This window comes from Falco cherrug, chromosome 1 (assembly GCF_023634085.1).
Source record: "Falco cherrug isolate bFalChe1 chromosome 1, bFalChe1.pri, whole genome shotgun sequence".
In the NCBI taxonomy this organism is placed as follows: domain Eukaryota; kingdom Metazoa; phylum Chordata; class Aves; order Falconiformes; family Falconidae; genus Falco; species Falco cherrug.
The window spans coordinates 22,587,097-22,608,641 of record NC_073697.1 but is presented as its reverse complement, the minus strand read 5'-3'; the positions used below and the strand labels follow the sequence as shown (position 1 = coordinate 22,608,641).

General features: G+C 40.5%; 1 protein-coding gene across 4 annotated transcripts in view; it reads left to right on the top strand.

Annotated features, from left to right (window-relative positions):
* Positions 1 to 16,913, top strand: part of UGT8 (UDP glycosyltransferase 8) — a 48,144-nt gene extending 31,231 nt beyond the window's left edge. For all 4 annotated transcript variants that reach the window (XM_055716981.1, XM_055717005.1, XM_055716998.1 and 1 more), the window contains exons 3-6: positions 8,518 to 8,660; positions 11,217 to 11,293; positions 12,775 to 12,994; positions 14,584 to 16,913. In XM_055716981.1, the coding sequence (XP_055572956.1) occupies positions 8,518 to 8,660; positions 11,217 to 11,293; positions 12,775 to 12,994; positions 14,584 to 14,947 (804 nt within the window). In that variant the 3' untranslated portion in view covers positions 14,948 to 16,913. The remainder of the gene's footprint in view (positions 1 to 8,517; positions 8,661 to 11,216; positions 11,294 to 12,774; positions 12,995 to 14,583) is intronic.
* The last annotated feature ends 4,632 nt before the right edge of the window (positions 16,914 to 21,545 follow it).

Here is a 21,545-nt window from a genome sequence, read left to right as displayed (position 1 = left end):
ATGGCCTATGTACCTTTCTGTCTATTTATCAGGGAGTATCTCCTTTCTAAAGATCACTTCATGTGGCTTCTTATTTATTTTGAAATAGATCTGGTTTTGTCTACTCTGTGCAGGATTTTGTAGCAGAAGTTGCATAGTATGCCTGTGCTTTCCAGTGGGGAATGGTGGTTTGCAACCATATTCAAAGAACAGACATTTGTGCTATTACACATTTGAATCGAGCAGCTGAACAGGGAAAGCTTCGGATATTAAACCCGGTTATGTTTGTATTTGTGTACTTTGTTTATCTGAAACAAAGCTCAGTATTAGGCACCACTGGTTACTGCCAGCTGGGTCCTCACTCTATAGTCACAGCTGTGCATTTAGCATCTAAGCCTGCTAAGAATAGCTAATTAGAAAATCAAACAGAACAAAGCTCACATAGTAGGGTCGGCACAATAGCATTCCTGTCTGAGAATGGTAAAAAGATTTATTTCTTTTTTTTTTTAATCCCCCCCCACCCCCGCCTATATATACAGCATAGATCAATAAGTGCTTATTCTCCTGATGCAAGCACGGGGAGAACCTCAGTAAAAGACCAGTACATACTCAAAAACCTTCACTTTTCAGTAACGTAGTGTCACACAGAAATCATTACTTCCAAGCAGCCAAACTTGGAAAGGAGAACAAGGCAAGGTCGTAGTGTCTGCTCCTGTGCAGAGCTCTCACTGCAATAAAATACTACCCGTGTTGAAAAAGAAGCCTGCTTAGGCAGCCTATGAACGGTGTGTATGATAAATGCCAGGCAGGGTTTGAAAAGCAAGCATGCAGCTTCTGAGAGGGGTGAAATGGCCACAAGGCAGGTGGGCTACCATGTGAAATCCCCCTGCCTAGGGAAGGAAGGGAATAGTGGCCTTCTGACTGCCTTTGCCTGGTCTGTGCAGGTGCCATACCTCTCTGTGAGACGCAAGTGTGTTTAATTATCACTTACTAAAAGGGTGTAGAAAGCACATCATGATGCGCAGTAAGGTCAAAGATGAATCGGTACCTCCTTTGGGACTTAAGTGTGCCAGGATCAGTCAGTCAACAGAAGTGAAACTAGATAGTTGAATGAACAGGTAGGGAGCTTCAAAAGGAAGTTTGTAATTTCAGTCCCTTCTACTGTTTTGCTCAAAGAACATGCATTTGCACAGGAGTTAGCATGAAAACAGGCAGAGGCCTGACAGGGTTTGGCACAGCTTTGTAATTGGGGCTCCCTTAAGCATTTCATACCTTAGCATGCATTTTAAATTTTAAAATCATTTAACTCAAGTGAAAACAGTAATTAATGTATGTATTAGATGATACTTTACTGGGACTGTATATAAAGCTATAATTAGATGAAACTGAAAATTCAGTTAGAAAATGTGATTCAAAATGTAGTTCAGGAACTGAATGTGTGCTGTACTAGGCTTGACAGTTTTTCTGTCTTTCACGTCATCTAAACTCATCTGGGGCTGTGCTGTGCCTGGTGAGGAGATGGGGGTGGGCAAGAAGAGGTGTGATGTGTCTAGTGGTAGGTGCTCGGATTTGTTGGGCGAGCCTCTCTACCTACTGTTGAGAGAGCATGGAGAAAACAGCCTCCCTCACTCAAGTCATTGTTGCAAATACCTCTTCAATCCCAGACTTTTCAGCTGTATTAAAGTGTCTTATAATTTCTGCAAAATCCCGTTGTGCACCTGTGTATCCAGCTTAATACTTCATTAATGTCAGCTTTGTTTTGGTGTGAACCTACCAAGAAGAATTAAATTTTTAATGCTTCTTCAGCTGCAAGTTATGTGAATGCCCGATTTAAGTTTTTTTCAGAAGTTCTATTGGAAATTTTGCTTTCAATTTCATCAAGCTTTGGGGGTTATAAGTGTTTGAGGTTTCCTAGTTTGGAAGGGGAAAGCCAGGTCTCTGTTTCTAGGCTGCTGGTCGTTTTGTCAGGTTTGCAGAGTAGCCTCAGCAAAGCAGTGTTGTCTGCTGGCTATGCTAGGACGTGAAGTAATTGAGGCAAGAGTTTTTCCTCCTGTACCACAAAACCTGAAAATAATTGTATCTTGAGGAGGGTAGGAGTCATTGGGGGCTCTGCTACAGTCACTGAAAGAGGTAACAATTTAAAGAAGTGCTTGTCTTCACAATGTATGTATAGAGTTTGAATTAACTGCAAAAGTCAAAGGTTCTTCCTTCTGTGTTCAGTTGAAGTTCAAGGAGTAGTTTGAGGAAGGCTCAATAATGCAGCTCAGAATTTAATAACCCCCCTCCTCAGACCTTTACTGTTGGTTTAGCAAAAGTTGTAATTTCAAATATGAAGTATCCTTTCCTTACGTTAAAAAAAAATGCACTGAATTTACCTGAACGTCATTTAAACCAGGCTGCAAGCAAGGAGCTGTAAAATGCTGCCCAAACAGGGAATACCGCTTTTAATGAAGGCAGCTCTAATGACTCATCCTGACTCAGTGCATTTTCATATGGTGCATAATTTGATCGGAAAGACTAAATGTGCCGGAGGTCAAAAGTGTAAGTGGATTTAAGAAAATGGGGTGAATTCATAGGGAATGAGCCTAGGTATCTGCGAAGTTTTTTAACATACGGTGTTGGAGTGCAGGTTTCACTGAGAATGGTACTTGGCAGGGGCGTTAGGGCTTAATGAATGGAAAGGCAGGCAGGAAGGTGACTAAAGCCTGTAGTGGCTAGATATGCAGAAATTGTAGGCAAACAAAATTGCGGCATTGGTTTGTTCTCTTTCATGATTCAGATTTTGTGAGAATCGCTCAAAGCTTGTATTTTTGCACTGCTTGTACTGCATCAGTCACTGCTGTGCACCTCCTAAAGTAAATGTTAGGAATGTGTGTGTGCCAATGAGGTGATGTACATAGCCATAGTAATAATGCTGATGAAGTATTTAGTCTCTTTCCTGTGCCAGGATCGTAGCCTGCTTTTTATCTATTCTATCATTTCTATATCTTGTACGCCACACAAAGAACAGGGAAAGTACAAGGAAATAGTGAGCCTTTGTACTGTGGCCTGGCTAATTGTACCAGGACGTTCAGATCTGTCTTGCAACCAAAGACCTGTGAATGTTGTTCGCTTGGGATTCAGTTTCACTAGATCTTCAGTTTAGAAAGTTTGTACTGAAAAGCTGTCAGGAGAAATAACTATAAGAAGTTAAAGGAGCCTAAGAATAAAAGACTCCTGCAGGTCACGAACTTGGGGAGCTCTGCAAGGAGTCCCCCCTTCTTCATTTCCTGATTTTTACCCAACTCTTGCATTTTTAGCAATGCATAGTGATCCCATTTAATTAAGACTGTGTTATGCCAGGAATTACACAGATGTATACAAGGAGAACCCTTGTCCTGACAAGTCTGTAGTTAGTTTTCTACAGTCCGTGCATGGTACTGATCTCCAGCACCCCTCTGGGGAAGCAGATTGAAAGAGGCCTGCAGATCAGAAGGCGGGCAAGCAAGCTATCAGCACGATGTAAAGCTTGAGTAAAATTAAGACAAATTTGAGGCAGGGCAGGAGGACAGAACCTTTCGGTTGATGTCAAAATACAGCAAGCTGAGTTGAAACTCTTCTGGATCTTCTCAAGGTTGACACAGAACAGTTTTGGCTGTGACTGTGTGAGGAATTGGAATCATATTCTTTCTGATTTAGCATCCTAAAAGAAACCCAGAGGACAATTTCAAGTTCCATTGCTTCTGATTTGGGTTGGCCAGGCATCATCCAGCTCTGGTCTGGAAGCCCTTGGCAGCCACGTAGGCTGTTCTGTCTGAGCTAAGACCCTGCCGGTTGCACTTGTGTTAATCATTATGTACCTGTTGGATTGGAGCTGATTTCCACCTGACTAACTCTAAGCATGGCAAACCTCACTGCACTTACCTCTTTCTTGTGTGCACCTCTCTGTAGGGGAAGCGTGCCTGATTTTCTGAAATTAATTAGAATCTTACCATGCAAACTTCTGTTGCTTGGATCCCAGTTTGAGAGCCTGCAAGTGTGCATTTGTGTATTGCTGCACTTGGTGTGTCAGGAGAGCGAAAACTCAGATAACAGGCTTCAGCTTATGCAAAATAAAATAGTTTGTATTCCACTGATTTTGATATTTTTATGTAATCCCGATTAATATGGCAAACAAATTACATCTTTTGAGCCTGATGGCAAGGATATTGTCTTACTTGTCAAGATTTTAAGTTGTCCTTTGTATGTGCTTATGTTCCACTGAAGCAGTGGGATTACCTTCAAAGGGAGGGTTACAAAGGTTTGGTTATGAAATCAGCTATAGTAACAGAAAGCAGTTGCTTTGCTATTGCACAACAATAAAATGCAAAAGCCTGTTTGTAGGGTGACTCTTAATTCCATGGTACCTAGTAAAGTTCCTTTTTTTTTTTTTTCTCCTTCTACATAAAATTCTAAGTACATGATAGCTATTTGTTGTATACATGGGGATTTTTTAATGCCATTTTAGAAATTCCATTACAAGGAAATATTTTATACTTCCTCTATATTTACTTAATGATGTGTAATTCTTCCTATGTGAATACACTGGAGCTATGAAGTCTTGAAGATTTTCTGATTAAGCACAGAGGAGCAGTAGCCTTGGGAGCCATTCCTGAGCTAGAACAGACTGATCTCTCGCAGCAGAAACCTGTGTGACTAAGAATAAGTAGTCACAGGTAGGAATTTGCAGTGCTGAATGAGAAATGTTTGAGCCATGGTGCCAGCTACTCTGGTTTGGTGCTTACTAAAAGCAAACATGCCTCCAGCTGGACTTTGTGCCACTGACCACAACTGTTTAGGCCCTGCAGTTCAACCAGTTTTCAGTCCCACCTCACTGTCTATTTGTGTAGCCAGTACATCAGTTTGTGAAGCTATGGTGAGAGGCAGTGCTGGAAGCAGTACTCAGGCCAATGTACGTTAACACCCACTGCCGCACCTCATTCACTGAGCCAGTTTTCTCAATGTAGAAGGCTGTTGGGTTGACCAAGCTGATTTTTCCTCCATAAATCCGTGCTGACTGCTCCATTCATGCTGTCCTTGATGTTTGGAAATGACCTCCAGGATTATTTGCTCCATTGCCTTCCAGGGATCACGGTGAGGCTGAGCAGCCCATTCTCTGGATCGATCCTCCCTCATGAAAATGCAAGTGATGTTAGCTTATTTTTCTTGGGTTTTCTCCTTTTTTCTTTTTTTTTCTTTCTTTTTTCTCCCAGTCTGCGAGAATCTCCTGCAATTGCACTAACCTTTCAGACATATTTGAGTGGTCTCGTAGTGATGTTGGCCAGCTCCTGGATGCCTGCTGGCACTTCTGGCTGCATTGTATCAGGTCCCATATACTTGTGTGTGGTCAGTTCATTTAAAAGTAGCCTAGCCTGATTTTCCACTGAAGGTAGATAGATATTCCTTGCTCCAGATTTTCTCTCTGGTCTGAGGGACCTGGGATTGCTGAAGGCCAGCCTTACTGGTAAAGGATGAGATGAAGAAAGTGTGAAGAACCTTGGCCTTTACCATATTATTTTTGTCATCAGGTCACTTGTCCCATTTAGCAGTGGGGTCATGCTTCCCCTGACCTTCCTTTTGCTGCTGATGCCCTTCATGTCCCTTACCAGATTCTGTACCTGGGCTTTGGCTTTCTAAACCCCATCCCTGCAAGCTCAGGCAGTGCCCGTATATTCCCCCTCCTCCCCCTTCGGGCCACCTCTCCCTGTTTCTACCTCATGTATGCTTCCTTTTTACATCTGAGTCTTGCCGTGACTCCTTTATTCATCCTCCTGCCACATGTGCTGCCACCTTTATTAGCATGGACCATGCTTGGGCTTGGAGGAGGTGGTGCTTGTATCAGCTAGGACTCGTGAACCCCTTTCTCTCCAGGGCTGTATCCCAAGGCATTTTTCCAAGCAGGTCTCTGAAGAGGCCAGAGTCAGTTCTCTTGGGGTCCAGGAGATGCTGTTATCTTCCTTGTCCTTTCAGTATCCTGAACTCCTTCATTTTATGGTCGCTGTGGCTAAGGCTCCCCTGACCTTTGCACTCCAGGTAGGGTCTTCCTTGTTTGTGTCTGTGAGGTCCAGCAGAGTGTCTCCTCTTGTTGACTTGTGGAGCACCAGTGTCATGCATGGAGTTGTCATCAGGAAGGCACCCTAGAAACTTCCAGTAGGTATCAGGGTTGGTGAGTGCCCTATGAAGACCAGAGCCTGCGAGTGCTGGGCTTCTTCCAGTTGTCTGAAGAAAACCACTTTGTAACAGGTGAGTTCAGCTACCAGGATATAACTTGACGGAATGTCACAAATGGGCAGAGAGCTGTCTCTTACAGCTTGGTACTTGATTGCTTTTCAGAATGGTTTGTCCTAGAGCCCCCAAAAGGTTATTTTCTATTTGGCTTTAAACAACAGATAGGAAATGGTTCAAGATGTAACTAGTTGAACCACTAAGTAAAAGTGACTATAATATAATTACATTTGCAGCATGCCCTAGGTCCTCAGTAAAATTCAAGGACAAACTTTAAACAAATCAAAACCACTTGGAAACTTTCATGTCAGCCCATAATAAATGATTCTGCTTCAGGGCAGGTCACAGACACTTCCTCTCCTTTTCCTTCTTCCTCCTGCCTCCACAGGTGCAGGGGGAAAAAATATGGAAAAGTGCACTGGGAAAGGATGAAGGAAAATGAAATGGTGTGGATTCTAGAGGAAATGGAATCCCCTTTTCACTGTATAGCAGAGACTCATGTACAACCCCCAGTGTAATGTGCAGATCTTGGGTATGCCTGCTGGTTTTTGTGGTAGCTTTTGTGGTTCTGTGCTCAGATACAGTAGCACAGCATTACTCCATTGCTCTCTGGCCTGCTATTTATTATCAGGACAAGAAGTGCATTGTGAACAGGGCTTTTAATTTTCTTTTTACTCATTTCCTGTTGCCGTACTGGTGTTGAACTGGCTTACGTTTAAATTTGGTGAGACCAGAATTAAACCATATCCTGGAAAACAGAAGATAGTTTTGGGCAGACTGATCACACCTGTATTTCAGTGATACAGGGTTTTTTTAGTTCCCCCTGCCAACAGTTGCATTGGAAAAGCTAGAATTTAAATCTGTGTTTTCAACAGGAAAGGGGACACTGAGGCTTTTACGTTTTTTTCCCCCATCATTTTTCCAGCCCTGAAGCCAAATGGTGTTGTTCTTGTGGCTGAGACTTGTTTAGCTGGCAGCTGTGCTTGCTGTCTTATGCTGGGATGGTTTTTCCTCTGGCCCTGCCGAGCCCCTTCTGTCCTGGTGGCAGTTGGTAGTGGCATCTGCTGGCTTGCCTTGTCATCAGTGACACAAACCCTGTTTCCACCAATGCATCCCTCAGCGTTTGCATGTTGCAATCTCCTTTGCAACTTAACTGTGACTTGCCCAGTTACCTGTAGCTAGACCCAAGGCACTGAGGTGTGCAATGCAATGAAACCCTGGACCAGCCATGGTTGTGCATTGGGTGCTCCTAGCAGTGACCACGTGTCAGCTGAGCATCTCTTGGTGAGAGCCCCAAAGCCCTGTGCAGCTGAAGGTAGCGGCCCGACCCTGCTACAGAAGGAAGAGTCACGGGGTGCCCTGCTGTAAAAGCTGCTGCCGCTGAACTTGAATCTTACGGTGTGACCATTGGGTTACCCCCAGGAGGCTGATGCTGGCTCTGCTTTCAGAGCATGCAGGACTGCAGATCTCTGCTTTTGGCTTTGTTGCCTTCCTTGCCGAAGTTGAGGCAGCCCTTGATTCAAGAGGGTCAGCAAAAATTGCGTTGCAAGAGACTCAGTTTCAGAGTAATGACAAGAGGAGGATGAGCGTAAGGATGTAGAGGGCTTTGGCCTTTATTATATTCAATATACACAAGTTTAACACTGGTAACCTGCGGAAGAGGCAGTCAGTTAGGTCTAAGTAAGTTAAAGTATCTAAGTCTAAGAAAGAAGGGCATTCACCCTGTACTTGCTGTGCAGATGCAGTATTCGTTAATACTTGAAATATTGGAGCAGTGGAAACCGAAGGTGTTTTTTTAAGCTCTGTCTTCTTTCAAGTTGTGTTTATTATTTTATATAAATGAAAGAAGACCAGCTCTTTTGAGGCTCTGTCACTTCCTTTAAGGCTAGAAATCACAGTTAAGTCCCAGACTTCATTAGTGTATTTCCTGTGCTGTGTGTCCAGGCTGATGCTACAAGATAGATCTGTTCATATTTTGATGAGTTAAAATATAATGTGTTAACTTGCGAATGTGTCAACCGATCAGTTAAGAAAAGACAAATTATCAAAAGAAACTGGTTGTTAATATGGAAGCTAAATGAAACCTGGAGGAATTGCGCTGTCCATAGCTTGTACCGTGGATTCTGAAGTACTGAGTCATTATACTTGCTGATTTCTAAAATGTTTGTGACTTTTGAAACTTGCCTTGTGAAGTAACATGAACAGACAATTGTTCTTCCAAAGCCATGTGTATTTCTTGTTTCTGTGGTTTACTTACGCTTCTACCGTGCTCAGTATAAATTTTCACTTCAACAGGACCTCCAGACGTGGGTGAATGGTGCTAATGAAAATGGTTTTGTCCTTGTCTCATTTGGAGCTGGAGTGAAGTACCTGTCAGAAGAGATAGCAAATAAGTTAGCACATGCCCTGGCAAGACTGCCTCAGAGAGTTATTTGGAGGTAAGTGCCATGACAGTTGTATGTGGGGTGACCTGAAACACTCTTTATTTCCTGTTGTGCAATCTTGATTTAGGGTTGCAGAAGCTGAAATTGAGACAGTCTGGGTGGCACAGGGGACTTGACTCTTTTGAAAGACGCTCTGTGTGGAAATGTTGCGGTCCCCTGCTATAAGAAGGATTTTGTAGCCTAATAAGTCATAGGTTATACTCCTGTGCGGACTTTACATCCTAGAAGGAATGGGGACAGTGAAGAAAGAGTCTGAGGTTACAACATTTGTGACATGCTGTCATCATTTCTGCTAAAGAAGCCACCCTGGGGAGCAAGAATGTCATCCTGCTAATTTAATCCTAAGCTTTCTTTATTCTTTCTCTTCCTTGCTTTTTTGGGCCTGGTTTTTTTTATTGTAAACATAGACTTTCATAATTGTTCTTCTCACTGGTCTTTTTTCTGTGAGAAATTGGAAGAAGAAAAATCTGCAGGAGTAAAAATCCAGTTCATTCCAGCTCTAAAAACATCTTGAGTAGTGCTCTCAACTTACTGTAAAAATCCAAGAACTGTTTAGTCAGCTCCGCTTCACATGGAGCATCGCTCTGTAACGTAATTCAGAGGAGTCTGTGTGAACCATTGGTTTCCATATAATAAATGTCATAAAATTTATGACAGCTGCACTTCTGCAGTTGCCTTAGCAGTCTGTTTAGCAGCCCGTTCCCTGCCGTCTCTTAGGGACCGTTTTCACCGGTGTGTAATCGAAATAGTGAACCCCACTAATGAACAGGAAAATGGAAATTCTACAGGCAATGGCACAGAACCTTTGGTAGTTGTAGTAAAGATCTCCTCAGTTTTCGTTTGTGTTAGAGCCGCTATAAGCTTCTTATGAAGCCTGTGACGCTATTAGTCCCAGTTGATCTTACTACTTTTCTTTTGTTTTATCCTTTTATCATGTTTTCCCTGGAATGTTTTTCTGTAGGAAATAACCCCTTTCTGTAGTACATAAATCAATTTTAATGGATTTTTCTTGCGGATAGCTTTTTTAATGCAAAAGCAATGATTTCAGTTGAAGCCTTCTGTTAAAATATTTCATTTTCCTCACTCGCATTTCCTTACCAATGCTCTTTTTTGTTTGTTCTGGTTTTTGGTTTGTTCTGGTTTTATCTGCAATCTGTTACCTGCTGAATGACTTTTTGGATAAGGGAACCCACCTGCTGTTTCTTTCCATCACAAATTGTGGAATGGGAAGATGTCCCTGGGACTAGGTGTAAGACATAGTCTTTGGGAGAGCTGAGCAAGTGGCTTTCAGTCACCCCAGTGGGAATTTGAGATCCATAATTAAATACCAAATTATGAGTCCAGCTTTACTTTTCTTTATTTTTTTTTTTCCCTTCAGATCACTGATGGCCTGTGTTGGACACAGGTGGTTTTTATACTAAGGCATTTCTGAATATGAGAAAGGTGGCAGTACTGTTTGGTAGTTTTATGTCACAATGCCAAATCAAGAAAATGTTTGTAGTTTTTTATGCTTGTAATTACGGAGTGCTAGTTAGAGCCAAAACAGTAGCGCAGTTTATTTACTTCTGTTTAACTTTGCATGAGTAACATAGGCTTTTTTCAACATACAGAACATACAAGCCAGTTGTAAAGATGTATGGCTTGCTTAATTGGGAATATGTAGGTGATTCTTTCTGAAGTTGCAGTTCTAATGCTTTCTAGTAACTAGAATATTTTTAAGTCATTTGATGGAGCTGTCACAAAACAGCTCTGTCCTCTAGTAGTCACTGGTAATTTTTGCCCCTCTTCTGTTTAGAATATAATTAACTTTCTGTATTAACTGTGTATAACATTAATATGTAAATCAGTTTGTACTTTTAGTCTGTATTTTATGGGTTAAACTTTTCCTGGGTTGCCCCCAGGTGAGTAAGATGTTGCCATTGGGTTTTAGGCAGTTGAGCAAGTAAGAAAAATACACTTGTCTTGCAGTCTGATCTCTATGAACTTTTCATCAATAGCTTCTTGCCTCATAAGCTGAGCTGTCAGCCTTTGTCTTCCTGGTATTAGTAATTTATTTCAAAATAAGATGGTGTCAATTATCAGGAGCTACAAGGAACTGGCTGGCTGAAAGGGAATGCCTTGTGTTGGTGGTAGGGGTTATGATTTGTGTGCTGATAGGGTGTTCTTGGTGGAGTTAATTATCTAGGACCAGCCCAAGTTTTCAGTAAAGCAATGGACCTGGAATCACAGAGAAATTAAAGGAACACCTCATGCCAGTCACAGTGAAGAGTTACTTACGTGCTTTGAGAAGGAGCTGCATTGCCATTGTGTTAATAGAAAACATTGTTTCAAGCCAGATTGCAAGGAAAATGAATGAAGTGGAAGTTACTAGCTACTTACAGCATTTTGGTTGAGCCTATTTTGTTTTCTTTGGAATAGTGAGTAAACGTACCCCCATGTAACGGGAAATCTGGTTAGGGCTTGTGGATCATTTGGTTTGATTCCCTGGATTGAGTTTATTGATTTTGGAGGTCTTGATAACTCAGCTTCCAATTGATTTTACTGTTTTAGGTTTTCAGGAAACAAACCAAGGAATTTAGGCAACAATACGAAGCTTATAGAATGGTTGCCACAAAATGACCTCCTTGGTGAGTATCTATTCTGCTCATATATGGCTTATTCTCACTTGAGTTCAGGTTACTCATTCAACAATATACTACTGCATTAGCAGCCATAAAGCTAGGATAATTTCTGTAATGGAAGCCCTAGAACAAGAATATGGAATTCATCAGAATTTCAAGATGATGAAATTGAACACCTCCCTGATCTTAATTATCTTTCCCTGGTACTAACTTCATTTTTTCCTTAAGTTAATAGGGTGGAAGGACGTAGTTATTCCAAGGACCATTTCGCCTAATAAACAGGAAAAATTTGACAAGTGTCTTGTATACCATGGAAGCTATGCTGTTTGAGGAAAAAATAATTATCAAAGATAAATAAGTAGGAATTTTCTTGAATCTGATATTTTAGGGAACTGATGACTGTCACTGTTTATTTCTCTGTTACAAAAAAGCATGGTGTGGTGTTGACTGGCCTCTTCATGGAAGTGTCATAAAACTGAGTGTATGAAATTTGTTCAAATTGCATCAAAACGAGTCTTAGGGATCTGTATATATGTACATCTATTTTTCTCTGAAGAAAGCTCTACCAGAACTTGGGCACGTGTTGCAAGCTGATAATAACCTTTCTGTTTAACTAAGCTGAGGTACTCCAAGTTCTCAGGTGCAGAGATGAAACTTGATATTCTCCCATCTTTTTGGTAAACACTATATGTTAGTCTATGTATTTTATTTTATTTTTTCCCCTTCCTTCCTTGTCGAAGGGTAGCTGAATGCATTGCACATCCGAGGGGCGACAGAATGTTTAAGGTCATCTCTGGGATACCTGGGTGTTTGTGTGTTTGCCAAACAGCTCTAGTGCATGATGGGCACTGATGAATGCATTAAGCATGTGTGTGCATCAGTGTGTGTGCATGTCAGCTGGCGTATTTATCATAATGTAGTGATTAGGCAAATGACTTCTAAAGCAGGTAGATCTGTTTTGGTTACTAAATTGCTCTGAGGCAGTCTCGTTTTTCCATTACATGAGGTTATCATTATTGTCAGATCTTGTTAGCCTGGAGTAAGGCATGTGAAGCTTTAGAGAGAATGTAACGTCAGTTGTCCTGTCATTAAGTAGGTTGTATTTCATATGAATAATGAGGAAAAATGCTCTCTCCCTGGCTCATTTGTGTTGCTAAACTAGTTGTAGTCACCATCTGCAGCTGCTTAGGAGTAAACAATGTATATTAATTATTCCATTTATAATTTTACACAACTTGTATACGTGAGAATTTTCTTTGCATTGGTCGTTCCCTCTCTCTTAGTGTATAAGGAAATAATCTAATACATGTGAAATTTCAGCGGAGTGGTTTGAGAAGAACTTCAAAACCAGTGGCATTCATTTTTGCCTTCCTGAATTGCAGCCGTAGAAACATGGTGACAAATGTGTAGTACCCAGTTGCCTCAATAACTTTACATTAAGGAAATACAAATATTTTTCTTAATCATCATGCCTCTTCTGTTTTCAGGTCACTCTAACATTAAGGCTTTTCTTAGTCACGGGGGTTTGAACAGCATTTTTGAGACCATGTACCATGGGGTCCCAGTGGTGGGGATTCCTCTTTTTGGAGACCATTATGATACTATGACTCGTGTGCAGGCCAAAGGCATGGGAATATTGCTGAACTGGAAGACCATCACTGAGAACGAATTGTATGAAGCCCTAGTAAAAGTTATAAATGATCCCAGGTATGGAATGAGTGATTGTTTCTTGCTTTTATTTTAAGTAATTGTGACAGATTAAGTATGCATATACAGAACCTTTGTGCAAGGGGAAAAAGAAAATGCATGTTGGAATTTATTGGTGTGTACAGTTGGGGCAAGTCTTTGGATGGTTGTCCCATTTCACAAGATTACTCAATTGATCAGGTTTCTGTGTAGTTGCTAAACTCATTGCTCAGTGTACCAAACCTCAATTGTCTCATTTGTTTTTTGTGACAGTTGCCATGTGAAGGGCAGAAAGGTTATAGAAACAAACCTGTACTGACATGTTCCTTGTTGCAGATCAAGGTCTCTTTTTGTGTCTTGATTACTTCATATTTAGCAGCGTCTGTTGTGCTGCTGAAGGGGCCTGGAGCAAAATACACCTATACGAATGTAGGGTGGCATGTTTGGATTGTAGCTAAAAGTATGGAGGTATTAAAAAAGAGTGACTCTTCTAAAGTCCTGTGATTTGATGGGGGGGGGGGGGGGGGGGGGGGGGGGGAGGGAATAATCCTGTTCTGACCAGTAATGCCTCTTTTACGGTCAGGAAGGCCATTTATTACAATGACAATACTATAAGTTATTATGAATATGAGGACTTCAGTCTGTTTTTTGTAGATTTTTTGTTGTTGTTACGTCGTAAGTAAAAGCCCATGAGCTGGGTTTCATAACTCTTTCTAATTCCAGCAAACAAATTTGCTCGGGGATATTAAAGTGCAAGGAGAGTCACGTTACAAGTTTGTTCTGAACTATTCTGTTTTAAATACCTGTGATATTCAGGCCATCTCCAGGTTAAAAATAACGGCATGTTAGTTGGTGGTTTATTGTATTGAGCTAACCATAGTTTTGGGGTACAGTGCTGACAATGCTGCTTGCTTTCATGGGAGCAAAAGCAGTGCTTGCTTTGGGAAAGGAGACCACAGCGGAAGGGGAATGTTGCTAAAGAGATCTTGATAACATCAGTTGCATCACCTTACCGTTGTGCAATTATCCTTAGTCTAAAGGCAAGTCCTACATGGATAACCTGTTGACCCTGCAGCAGTGGTGAGGGAGAAGGAATTTGACATTATCAGGTGCTGGGGACAGCCTGCTGAGAAGAAGAAAGTTCTCGGCTGAACTCTGGACTCAAGTGGAAATAGTCTGTTGTGTTCCTCTAGTAATTCAGCTGCACGATAACACAAATGAGAGTTAGACAGGGTATGTTGCCACTTTACAGCGGAAGGGCAAATGTGTCTCACTCAATAGGATTCATTTTGGACTAGATTTCCCTCTGGCAGCAGGTCAGCTTGGCTCTTCGTCGCTTTGCTGGAGGGTGGATTTCTGCCTTTAGTCACACAGGGGTCTGCTTTTCTAGTCATTCTTCATCAATGAGCTGTAAGAACTGATTTAAAGACAGATTATTTGCCGTGTCTAGCCCTCTGTATGCTGGTGGTTGCCAGAGTCCTACAGTAATACGCTGTTTGATCTGAAGAGGCTTAAACATATTTATGTGTCTGCAGGCTTGCATTTGCTCAGTGTGCTGACAATTCTTCTTCTTTTCTTCCCTTTTCTTTTTTTTTTTTTCTTCCCTGTAGCTACCGACAGCAGGCCCAGAGGCTGTCAGAGATTCACAAAGACCAACCTGGTCATCCTGTTAACCGGACTGTATACTGGATTAATTACATCCTCCGTCACAACGGAGCCCAACATCTACGTGCCGCTGTTTACAGCATCTCTTTCTATCAGTATTTCTTACTGGATATTGCCTTTGTTGTACTAGTAGGTGCTGCCTGCCTTTATTCTGTTTTGGCCAGGATAACAAAATTTATCTGCAAACAAAGCAAACATATTTGGTCAAGCAACGAACATAGCGCTGTTAATGGACATTACCAGAATGGGATACCAAATGGAAAGTATAGAAGAAACGGCCACATTAAGCATGAAAAAAAGGTGAAATGAGCCAACTGCCCCATGTAAAGTAGTAATGAATCAGATCAGTAATCGAATTTTATCGCTGTAACTTAGTCTAACAACTACTTAAAACCTCAATAAGCAGTTCTAACACTCCCCTTCAGTATGTAATATTATGTGACAGAATTCTATGGAACTAAGAAAAGTCTTAAAAAAAAAAAAAAGGCAAGCACAACCTAAAATGGAAAATATTTTATTCTAAATACTGATGCAGAGAGGTTATTTTGGCACTGAAGTTTTTAGAAGCCTTAATTCTCTAAAGTTATACAATGACCGTATTTATGAATTTTCAGTTTTTAAAAGCTAAATGTGTATGTCCTGAATGAGGAGAGGTTTCTTTTTATTTGCAGAGGTTTTTTTTCTTTTATTTTTTTATTATTTTAATATATCCATCCATCTTTTAGCTGAGAGAACTTTAGTACTAGTTCTGTTTCCTTTGTTGAAGGTTCAAGAATGCTGTTTAAACAAATAATTTTTCCCAGTCTTTGTGCAAGAAATAGCAAGCTGCAGACTGAGAACACAGACATTATAGGAAAAAAAAATCTTAAAATGAGCACTGAAGAAAAATGGCAAAAATATGTACTCATTTTACTGATAAGCTGCATGACTCTTCTTCTGCTCACTACCGATACTCTGGAGAAAAGGGTCTTGAGCAGGTCTACAATATATCCTAATTTTTAATTTATACAAAATTTCTTGTTGCCTTTCTCTGCATATATAATTTATACCATGAAAATATTAGGGAGTTTTATTTCAGTTTAAAATACGGCTGTGTGGGAAGTAGATTTGCATAATTAAGAGAAATAAATGAAACAAACAACAACAATAAAAAAAGAAAATCTAGCCCTGTGCTTAATGCAGAAAGTTTTGTAATGGCCCAGAGCTGTGCAGAATCAAACCAGTCCTTGGGATTTGTTTAAAAACCCAACAAACGACAAACACCCCACACACACCCCACCCCCTGAAAGTTGAATGTCTTTCCTATTAATTCTCATTATTATTAAGTTCTTTCTAAATCGCAGCGTTGTAGATGTTCTCTTTCAATGGTTGTATCTGGAAAAATATTACTTTCTATTAGTCTGGGCCACGCAATCCATGTTTCGCATAGTTGCCAATACGAATTCTCCGACGTGGGATGGGAGGCTGCTCTCCAGGTGGGTGACCAGCCTTCCTTTTGAGGTCTGATGGGACGCGTGGGGCGAAGCCTGGCCACCCAAGCGCAAGGATTGCAGAGGTGGCCGTCTCCTCCTTCCCCTGCTACGGCCCCTCCCTGCAACAATCTTTTTCAATCATTGTCGCCGACATGGGACGCTGGCGGTGGTGCGCACCGAGGGTGGGGATGCAGGGTGCTGGGCATAAAATCATAACTGCCCTGCTGAACCAAAGTTGGCAACTATGAGTTTATTTCCATGTCATTCTGTTTACTTGGAATTTGCACTACACATGTTGTGAGTGTATGCTTTATTTATTTGTAGTTTGAAATCCCATGCCTGAAAGAGAAAGGAAAGAAACCCATTTACCTAGTGTCGTTCACTAACGTGGGAAGAGTTGTGATGATTACAGGACGCTGAGATCATCTTCATACACAGTGATGCAATATTTCACTATCATTCCATCAGGAGCCTCTATCCTATAGCAATAAATAACAGTACAGATATGTTTCTAATATACAGTACAGCTACTTGTACTGCTTTCTGAATACTTGAAGAAAATGGTATTATAAATAAGCCTATTAGCTATACCTTTTTACAATCTTGCAGTTTGTGGCAACTAAAGGAGCACACAGAGGCGATGAATGGTGGGATGGTAATAAGACTTCGAGTGTATGAATGACTTGGTTTAAATGTTTTTTTTGGCATCGAAGAAGGTACAAAAGCACTGACCGGATGATTAAGCATAATTTAATCTCCACTGTGATAAAACTTAAGCAATAAACATGGATTTAATAGAGAAATTCTGTTGTTGGAAGTATATTTTTGTTCAAATGAATGCTGTTTATTTTAAAGTACCCAGCATGTGGGTGTATATAAATGGGAATGCTTATTAGGATACACAGATTCTTTCTTCTCAGTATATGCAGTGATACATGATACGTATTTGAAATCAAATATTACTATATTTTGTGAATGTAGACCTATTTCTTGTAGGAGCATTGAATCATCTGAAAGATGGAATGCTTAACCAGATTTTTAAGGCAGTTCAAATTTTTAAAGATGATGTGAACATTCCTGGTAAAGTGTGGGGTTTTTTTCTGTACATGTGAAGTTATGCCCGTTTCTTAGAAAGCAAAACTAAAAGATAATTTCACAGTGGTATTAGATGAGATGACTCATTTCTGAATATCCTCTGTAGATATAAACCCACCTTGATTCAGATGCAAAAAGACGAAGCTGCTGCATTATTATTTGTATTACCAAACTTCTGGATGGATCCTGATCCACCTAACCTATAGAAATAGCTGCTGTGTTCAAAGTCATATTCTTTTAAGTTCAGATATGATCTGATAGTATAGTTATTTTTTATTTCAGCCCCCTGCAGTAATAAAGAAATCTGTATTGGACGAAGCGGGGAATAATGGAGTAGGGGGAGCATTTCCACAAAAAATGTCTGACAGGAGGAGAGTAAAACTGCTGCAAAATTAGTTGCTGTTTAGCAGGAGTCCCTTGGTAGCACAGCTGTGTCACCTGCAGCCCTCACGCAGCTTTCTAAACAGGCTTCATGGCTCTCCCGAGTATCTGTGTGTAAAATGAAAGGTAATTGGAGCAACCAAGAGAAAAAATATTCTGTGGGCAAAACTAGCAGGCAAGAAATAGCCACAGTAAGAGGTACAGAAGCCACGTGCCGCTTGCACAAAGATTTTCAAAGAAGCTTGAGACACTTCAGGTTCTGGTATGCTGCTTTCTGATTTCCTTTGAGCAGCTCAATGATTCAAGAACAAAGCAGCCATAAAACTAAGACAGTTTAATTATCACCTACAGAAATAGGTTCTGGAAACGTTTATCAAGTATTTGGAGTTTAAGGAAATCAATGAATGTCTAGCAGTTTTGTCTTACTCCCCAGATGACTTGCAAAATCAGGTTTTTAATACTGTTCTGTGTTAATCTTTTTGATGTTCTTGAAAGATAGCACTTTTCATGAAGTTGATTATGTTCTGATTTTGTTCTGTGCATGGTAAGTATGCAGTATTTGCTGTAGTTAGTCTGATCTGTATACCTGTAGTGAAGACACACAATTAAAATACTAGTGTATGCATGCATATTTAAGCAAAATCTTAGCCCTATTATTTCCAGAGTGCTGAATTTCCTCTCTTAATTTGTGTGGGGACCTATAAGTGGGTTTATTTGTATATGAAATCTAGTACACATGCACCATCTGTATTGGTAAGAAACAGAAGGTGGCCATTTGATTCCTTCTGGAGCTGAGCCGTGCTTCATTTGCTTTGGTGCTTTTTCAGGAGACATCAGCACTTTTAATAAACTTCTGGGGTGTTTTGGTGTCCTGACAAACGACTCCTATTTTCCTTGCTGTACAACACTGGAGATGGCTCCTGGCCAACAAATGGGAGAGGGGTGAATCTTCTTTCTAGCAATGTAGTTTTCATCATAAAGACACTGTCATTTTTCCTGCAATGGGATCACACAGCTTTTTTTTCTTTATGTGTTTTTGTTTTGGAGGTGGGGGGAATGTGTGTTTAAAAAGATGGATATAACAAATCCAGTATTATACAAGAAAAATTGTGTTGTTCCAGCTTGTGTACTGGGATGAATAGTGCACATGTGGACAAAAAGAAGTGTGCTGTAGTACTATCAAGTACTTCTATGTGTGGCTCCCTGGAATGGTGACACTTCCTGATTTCTGAGAGAGAAGGCAACACCTCTAATGAGAAGGTTCAGTTACTTAAATATGAAGTCATGGTGCTGCTTTTTATGTTCAAGGTCTAGGTGTGTAACCCTATTGCACTTGGGTTTTGAAGAACACTGTTCAGGTTTTTTAACAGTTCACAAGTGGGATGAAGGATTAGTACAAAGATCTTGGGAGGAAAAGGGGAGAAGGAGGAGGAGGAATTTTCCTCAGAGAAATTTTATGTTTGCTTTCTGTGAATTGCTTATTCCAGAGCTGTAAAGATAAACAAATAATACTTTTTTTTTATTCCAGTCCAGCAGCACTGGTAGGGAAGAGAGCTGTGTTCAGGAAGACCGTAACTGCTTCCTTTCATTTGGGTAATTATGACATTTTACTCAGGAAATGCAGGAAAAAAGAACACCAAACAAAACCAACACACACACCCAGCACCACCCCCCCAGGGTATATTTTGGTATATATTCCAAGTCTGCACTGTGGATAACAAGGGGAGAACTTCCCCCATTGCCATAATGAGCAAATGTTCCTGTATTTCAAGCCAAAGAACCTAGCGGTGATGGGTATTGGTGCTTAGCTGGCATCGAAGTCGGCTCGATTGTTGGAGGAATGTTAAAAAGGCATGTTTAAAAATACATGTGTAACTCCAGACTGCATACCAAATCACGCTACCAAGTCTGAGGTTTTACTCCCCTGTTTGATCAATACTGTTAATTATGCATTGAACAGAGAAGACAGTCTTAAAAGAAACCGAGTTAATCTTCTGAGACACCCTTCTGCCATTGTTTGGTAAATACCCCAGACCAGTTGAAGCTTACTTATCCTAATGGAAATTACACCTTTAAGTGCTATAAAGCTAGGGATGCAGGTGTTTGGTCATTTAAACAAAAACAATCCAATACTGATTTTTATTTCATTGTAAAATAACTAAAATCAGAGTATGTCATGAATCTCCCATCTTGGTCTTCTCAGTTACTGTATAATGAAACAAAAAAATTGGTTAGAAAAGATTGTATTTCACATGTGTTGAGCGGACAGAAGCTTGAATAGTCAGGGAAACCTCACGGTGTTTGGTGGGAGGTACTCTTTGTCTTCACGTGTTGCTTGTGCCTAAGCAGATGCATTAGGTTTATATTACTTAGGTATTATACAGGAGTAAGAAAAATGGAGAGATGAGGAATACCAAACACACTTTGGGATGTTGTTGGTTAATTGAGGAATTGCTCCTCAGAAGAACGGTGTTGTACATTTCAGCATGAATTGGGGAGTTTGGATTGAAGGATCTTTTGATTAAAGTGTGTCAGTTGTTTGAACCACAAACAGCAGCCTTCAATGAGATCAGAAGTGCTGTCATGGAAGTACTGGTCTATGAAAAATACAGACAAAAGCAACTGAACAAACAGAGCATAATTGCACTGTGTGGAGCATTAATTTGCTTTTTAATACTAGTATGATGGTATATTAATGAAGTAGTTGTGTGTCTAGGTGTAAGAAACGAGGCTGGTGAGGAGTGATTGCTAAAGCAAGAAACAACGTAGACTTTCTGCATATGAGCATGAAGATTTTTGGAAGTCTAATAGTCAAATGCATATCCGGCAGTATTTCATAAACCAGATGTTTCACACATCTTCCCAGGTGCTTGGGGCCCTCTTCCTTGTAATACTCAGTTTATGATGCCATAGTCAACTCATCCTAAAACGAGTGTTTGTGTAGTGTCTTCATGTCACTGTTAAGACTTGTCTGATGCTTTCATTGGAGCCGTCTGGTCATCTGTTGAGTCTGCTGCCTAACTGGCACCTTAATTTTTATGATTCACCTTGGAACTTTGCATTGGGTATCTCATTTATATGGGATCTGATCAACTAACCGCTCAGTCCTTGTTCTCAGAACTACCCAGTCTCCATCATATTGCAGAAACAAAAACCCTATCTCTTTACCAAAGCCTTCCTCAGGGCATTTCTCTAGAGCAGATTTGAAGACCTTTCACTGATACAGAATAAATAATTTTGGATGCCAGTCTATACGAAGGTTTTTGCTAAGGGTCCTCATACCAAGTAACAGATGAAGATGCTTGATAGTCTGTTTTGGCAGACGTGTTCTGTTACAGATAGACAGTTTAAGCTGTCTTTATTATGTTACTTGTGGTAGTTTTCTGTCAGTGTTAGTAAAATGGTTTTAAATACCAAGATATCTGTACAGGCAAACCCTTGGGAGCAAATGTCCCAGCTACACTGCAGGTAGTGTAGATTCCTGTTGCTGCTGTTCTTCCTTTTTCTTTTCTGGATGGGGAGAGATGCAGAATTCATTATGAATTAGGATGATCTCAAATCTGCATATAGACATTTTTATTGCTGACTAAGAGACTAATACATCTTGCAGTTGTTACATCTCTGCACCAATAGTGACGACACATGAGGTGGAGAGGGAGATGCTGGTGTGCATCCATTTGTCTTGTTCTGCTAGTGATTACTGCATGACAAAGCTCAATTTTACCAGAGTTTTGTGTAATTCATTGTCTGAATTTGATGGAAATAGACATTTTACAGCTTTCTGCCATATTTAAGAATCACTTAGGGCAAACTAGAGGCCAAAATTTTAGTTTATGTTTCTAGACTCCGTAATGAAAAAATAAAATCTTGCTGGACCCTGTAAAACTGGGAGGTTATTTGTAAGGCCTGTGAGATAATATAGCTAAATACATACAGACAGCGTCTTCCTCTATATAGAA